Source organism: Cherax quadricarinatus, chromosome 18 (genome assembly GCF_038502225.1).
Source record: "Cherax quadricarinatus isolate ZL_2023a chromosome 18, ASM3850222v1, whole genome shotgun sequence".
Taxonomy (NCBI): domain Eukaryota; kingdom Metazoa; phylum Arthropoda; class Malacostraca; order Decapoda; family Parastacidae; genus Cherax; species Cherax quadricarinatus.
In genome coordinates this window covers 15,970,481-15,976,480 of record NC_091309.1, presented here as the reverse complement: position 1 = coordinate 15,976,480, position 6,000 = coordinate 15,970,481, and the positions used below count along the sequence as shown (strand labels likewise).

The 6,000-nt window shown below is 40.0% G+C and overlaps 1 protein-coding gene across 7 annotated transcripts in view; it reads left to right on the top strand.

Annotated features, from left to right (window-relative positions):
* Nucleotides 1-6,000, top strand: part of LOC128689420 (uncharacterized) — a 43,682-nt gene that overhangs the window by 25,483 nt on the left and 12,199 nt on the right. For all 7 annotated transcript variants that reach the window (XM_053777668.2, XM_053777667.2, XM_053777664.2 and 4 more), the window contains exons 6-7: nucleotides 2,262-2,361; nucleotides 5,682-5,817. In XM_053777668.2, coding sequence (XP_053633643.1) covers nucleotides 2,262-2,361; nucleotides 5,682-5,817 — 236 coding nt within the window. The remainder of the gene's footprint in view (nucleotides 1-2,261; nucleotides 2,362-5,681; nucleotides 5,818-6,000) is intronic.

Genomic DNA, 6,000 nt, shown 5'->3' with positions numbered 1-6,000 from the left:
TAGAATGACATGGAGAGCGTATAAATCTGTAGGGGAAGGAAGGTGGGGTAGGGGTCGTCCTCGAAAAGGTTGGAGGGAGGGGGTAAAGGAGGTTTTGTGGGCGAGGGGCTTAGACTTCCAGCAAGCGTGCGTGAGCGTGTTAGATAGTAGTGAATGGAGACGAATGGTATTTGGGACCTGACGATCTGTTGGAGTGTGAGCAGGGTAATATTTCGTGAAGGGATTCAGGGAAACTGGTTATTTTTATATAGCCGGACTTGAGTCCTGGAAATGGGAAGTACAATGCCTGCACTCTAAACGAGGGGTTCAAGATATTAGCAGTTTGTAGGGATATGTTGTGCATCTTTATAGGTATATGCTTCTAAGTTGTTGTGTTCTGAGCACCTCTGCAAAAACAGTGATTATGTATGAGTAAGGTGAAAGTGTTGAATGATGATGAAAGTATTTTCTTTTTGGGGATTTTCTTTCTGTTTTGGGTCACCCTGCCTCGGTGGGAGACGGCCAACTTGTTAAAAAAAAAAAAAAAAAAAAAAAAGACTAATGAAATGGATAAATGAAAATTTAACATCACTTTTACCTTTATTGAAGACTCTTGTTGGTGTATGGAAGACAGCGAGGAGGGGAAAGGGAGGAGGAGAGGTTATTGTTTGGAAGGGGAATCCCCGTCCATAAGGAATTCAGGTATCAAGGCCCTGTCCGGGGTTACTTCCCTTCTTTGTGTTTTACTGGCACTAGGACCAGCTTGAGAGTCACTGGACCCCTGTTGCACAAAAAAATCTGTCCAGAGAGGTCTGTTTCTGGCATCTCTTTAAGATTTGCCTAAAATGGGACAAGGCATTGTCATTGAACATGTTGAAGACATGGCTTACAACAGCTCTGTTAGGGTGATATTCCTCCACAAAACTTTGCAACTCATTCCACTTTGCACACATGTTCTTAATCACAAAGGCAGACTGAGTCACAAACTCATGGGATGCTTTGTGTTGGCGTTCGATTCCGGGACATGAGTGGCCGAGTCACGCGGGCAGGTGGATGAGTTTGGTACGGACCATTTTCAGTTGTACGAAAACTGAGCAGATGTACAAAAACTGGGACAAAATTTTGACAAAAAAAAGTCGTTGAAAACTGAATCGTACAAAAACGAGGGTATATGAAAACCGAGGTTAGACTGTATAGTATAAATTGGTACAAATACTGTAATTGTTTTTTTTCTATTGTTTACTGCTTTGGTCTTCTAACACTATACATGAGGAATAATTATGATATGTTTTAAGATGTAATATCCCTCAAAATATGGAAATAAGTGACACTGATTAAATTGGATTCTTCTTCTTTCAACAAACTGGCCATATCCCACCGAAGCAGGGTGGCTCAAAAAGGAAAACAAAAGTTTCTCTTTTTAACTTTAGTAATGTATACAGGAGAAGAGTTACTAGCCCCTTGCTCCCGGTATTTTAGTTGCCTCTTATGACACACATGGCTTACAGAGGAAGATTTCTGTTCCACTTCCCCATGGAAACTAAATTGGGTTATCCTAGGTTAATTATTATGTATAAACAAAGTAATTCCTGTGTGCATAACACACTTGTGCCCTCAAGACAGACATATAGGTACAAGAAAATCTTCTGATATGACAATTGTTTCACGGTGTAATACTCATTGAAACACAGAAATAAGTCACATTAACTATATTGGGTTATCCTAGGTTAAATCTACATAGTGGTTGTTTTTGGCTGAATTCAACTGTTTATATTATTAAATTGTAATGAATTTGGAATGAATAAGACATCTTCCTGCAAATTCGACACTGTTAACCAGTAGGGAAGCTGGTAGTGAAACAACAGATCCTGGTTTCATTCTTTACTTATGCAGTGTAACCCATGATGCACTATGTGGACCCATCAGTCTTAGATTTTTTCAAAGGCATGAAGAGGTTGCAGGAGACCCAAACAGTTGTGCTGAGGTCAAAAATACTGGCAAGTGGTGTATTTGAAGGTACGAAAAATTGTGTGTACTAGTATGTCAGACATACAGCCATCACTTGCATACTAGTACGTTGGATACAGTTGAAAGGTTAAATAAACTTCATTATTCAAAACTGTATGGAAGACAAACTTCATTTTTATCTACTTAGCTACAGCACTTGTAATCCTTTCATATTGTATGAGAAAAATTATATACCAGTAATTCTTCATTTTGTTAAATATCCTCTGTTTTCATAAAATACCTATTTTTGAGCAGCATGTATATTGCATTTCCAGAGACATCAACACTAAAAGAGAAGATTACCTAGCCTGGGGAGAATATTTCATGGCCATGGCAGCTTTGTCTGCTCTCCGAAGTAAAGACCCTATTACCCAGGTAAATTTTTTACGTGTTGACTATGCCTAGAATACTAGTATTTTAACATCAAAATTTTTGCCTGTGGGACACTCTGGCACCCCACTGTGGGCAGCTGTTTATTCTAGAAACTGTTAGATATAATAAAATCTTGTAAGACTGTAAAATGTTAGTACCTTACCATTGGATGAAATGAAAAGCTTGTGGTCTTTAGGCTTAGTGATATATGTTGATAAAAACTTGCATGGTACCCAAATATTTATTATAACACATTAGAGTAGCTTATTGTATTTATAAACTATTTGCTGCATGAGGGAGGTTCTTTGATATCAGTGTTGGGCTTTAGAACCAAGGAACTGGGTCTGACCTTTGCTTCCTTGGAGTAAACCTGATTGCCTTCCATTTCCCTAGGCATTTTATAGCACTTCCAACCTCTGTAATAATACAAAACATTCATAAATTTTTCAACTGTTCTTGAACTATTTAAGCTCTATATAGGTTGGTTAGTCTCTTCAAGGATAGTACCTTGGTCTTGGTAAGGGCACCTGAATGCTTTAATGTGCTTACACATATCTTCAGAAGATATGTAGGTAAGTAAGCACATGAAAATGAAAGCACTCAGGTTTTATTTCCTGTTTTCACTGTGGTATTTTTTTCATATTTGCAGTCACACATTTTATTGCGATGGATAAGGATACCCAGATGTTGCACATGTCTAAATCTGGTATTTTAGTCGCCTCTATCCCAGAACCTAACCTGCTGTATAAGCAGGCCCCTCCTATATATACATTTATACACTTGATAGGGATTTAGCACTATGACCATAAAATTGTTTTACACTTAAAACAGAAGGAAAAGGACCAGGGCATTCTCCACCTCCCATGTGTTTCTTTGTTGAATGAGAGCGGTGTGCCACTATCTTTTGATTTGGCATTGTTCTTTACTTAATGATTTTTCTCATCTTTACTAATGGTCAGTACTTCATTCAGTATTTAATACAATCAAGATTGGCAAATGCTATCTAAAACAGTTGAGAGAGAGACGCAGCTGTTGGCATGGCCGACGCGGCAGGTTGTGTAGTGGGCTAGCTGTGGGATTTTCAAGGATAGCTCCTGGTCAAAGAGGCTGACCAGGTCCCTACTTAACAGAACTCAGTGTGAATGCTTTTGAGAAGATACCAGAGCAGCGAACGGACATCCCAGTGCATCGTTTCAGCGTAAATAGATGAAGTGTTGTGCAGTTTTAGAGGGTTTGGTGTTGTTGAGTCAGGACCAGTCAGCGCCTCTCCCCCTCTCCGCTGGGGGGGAGGGGGAGGGCGTGTGTAGTAAACAGTGACCCTCTCATAACGCCTCACCCCTGCGCGTCTCCCCCGCCTCACCCACCCAACTCCCAGCGCCACCCCATCTGTAGAGGGTACTTCTCCCCTAACCCACGATGTCAGCGATGGTACTGCAGCCGCAGGGAGTGCCGGGCTCACAGGAACTTCCACTACAGGGACAGCATCGTGGAGTTCGACCGCGAGGCAGCTGCCAGGTGTGCCACAGGCAGTGTATACTCAGTTCCTCAAGCTTCAACATCCGTGCACACGAGGGCCTGGGATCTTCAATCAACTTGGCGTCCACCAGGATGCTGACATGTCCCTAGGACAGCTCTCCATCGGGCTGCTAACGGAGTCACTGGCTTCTTGGACCTCTTGGGGAGGGTCGATGGTGCTCGTGCAAGCAGCAGATCCCTGGGCAACTTGCTGCTGTTTGCAATGGCTGTCTACCGAGGAGAGACAGGCACCTAGCAACATCTGTTGTTGGGGCAATGGATGAATTCCCTACTATGTTTGTTAACTGCTCATTACTCTGTAATTTGTCTATGATTGTAATCATGTCATAACGTGTTTATCATTCATTACCTTTGAAACTTGTCATGATTGTGACCAGCTCTACCTGGAGCTCATTACCTTTGTAAATTCTCATGATTAATGTGTTATGATTCATTACCTTTGTAATTATTCATGAGTGTGACCAGCTCAACCTGGAGCTCATTACCTTTGTAACTTGGTCATGATTATGACCAGATCTAGTTCATTAACTTTGTAACTTGCTCAGCTATCAAAACTTTGGAGTCCAGTCCCTGGACCAATTATGTACCTCTGTAATCTTTTGACTACTGCCCACAGGATGGGTATGGGGTGCATAATAAACATATTAAACTAAAAAAACAGTTGAGATTGATATGTACGTATATTATTTAATACTATTCATGTTGTTAGGTAAGACACATATGCAACAGTTAGGTATCTTTATATCGAAGCATTTAGCCTACACATTAGGCTTCTTCAGTCAGGTACAGAAAAGTTGGTAGAAGCAGAAGAAATGTGAAGATGATGTAATCAGTCCATCATCCTTGAAGATCTAGTTTTGAGGTGGTCAGTCCCTCAGCCTGGAGAAGAGTATTTGTTCCATAGTCTGAAACAATATGAAGTTGAAGTGACAGTATGGATCCTTATATACTGTCAGGAGGTGAAGTGTAGGCCTCTGGTGGAAGCAGGAATGTAAGGATTGAGAGGTTACATCCAAGGATGTGACCTCTCAATGAGTACATTGACATTCACTCTGTCAGACACTGCAACACAATGGTATCTTGGTACAGAAGAGAAAATACCTTGGACAACTTCTAGTGAGAATGGTTGAATTTGAGAGGGACATAACCTCTCAATGATTACATTCTTGCTTTTACTAGTGGCCTATATCTCACCTCCTGACTGTATATAAGGCTCCATACTGTCACTTTAACTTCACATTGTTTCAGACTATGGAACAAATACTCTTCTCCAGGCTGAGGGACTGACCACCTCAAAACTAAATCTTCAAGGGTGATGGACTGATTATATTGTCTTCACATCTCTTCTGCTGCTACCAACTTTTCTGTACTCGACTGAAGAAGCCTACTGTGTAGGTGAAACGTTTTGAAATAAAGATACCTAACTGTTGCATATGTGTCTTACCTAACAACCTGTAGGTATTTTATACCATTTTAATATTCACTATTCATATTGGCAAATACCTGTACTATTTGATACACTGGTAGGAAAATGTAAGACAGTGTGTTTGCATTCAGTGTTTGTATGACAGTGAAACATTACTGTTGCTCTCAGAGAAGCAAAAGAATGTGTGTATCATAATAGTCCACTAATCTTTGAAAGTGGCTCATGTATGAGCATGAAATGATTTTAGTTTTTGGTTTAAACTGCTATTCAGAAATAGTGAATACTGTATCATTAATCTTACAAGAGAAACCATACCAAATGGTGTAGCATAATAGCTTATTTTTAAGCATGTCTTTTACAGGTCGGAGCATGCATCGTCAACAGTGAAAACAAAATTGTTGGTATTGGTTATAATGGTATGCCTTGGGGTTGCAATGATGATCAGTTACCTTGGAGTAAAACCAGCTCGGATAAACTTGAAGCAAAGTACATGTATGGTAAGTGTTTATGCTTAATTCCAATAAATAATATTGGAGTGTTATAATGATTATATAATCACTTAGTGTCTGTAATCATAAGCTAATCATAGAATTTTTAGTTAAGGCTATTTTTTTCTTTTTTGACCACGACCACACTGGACTTCGCCCACCAAAGCAGAATGATTCAAAATAGGAAAAAAT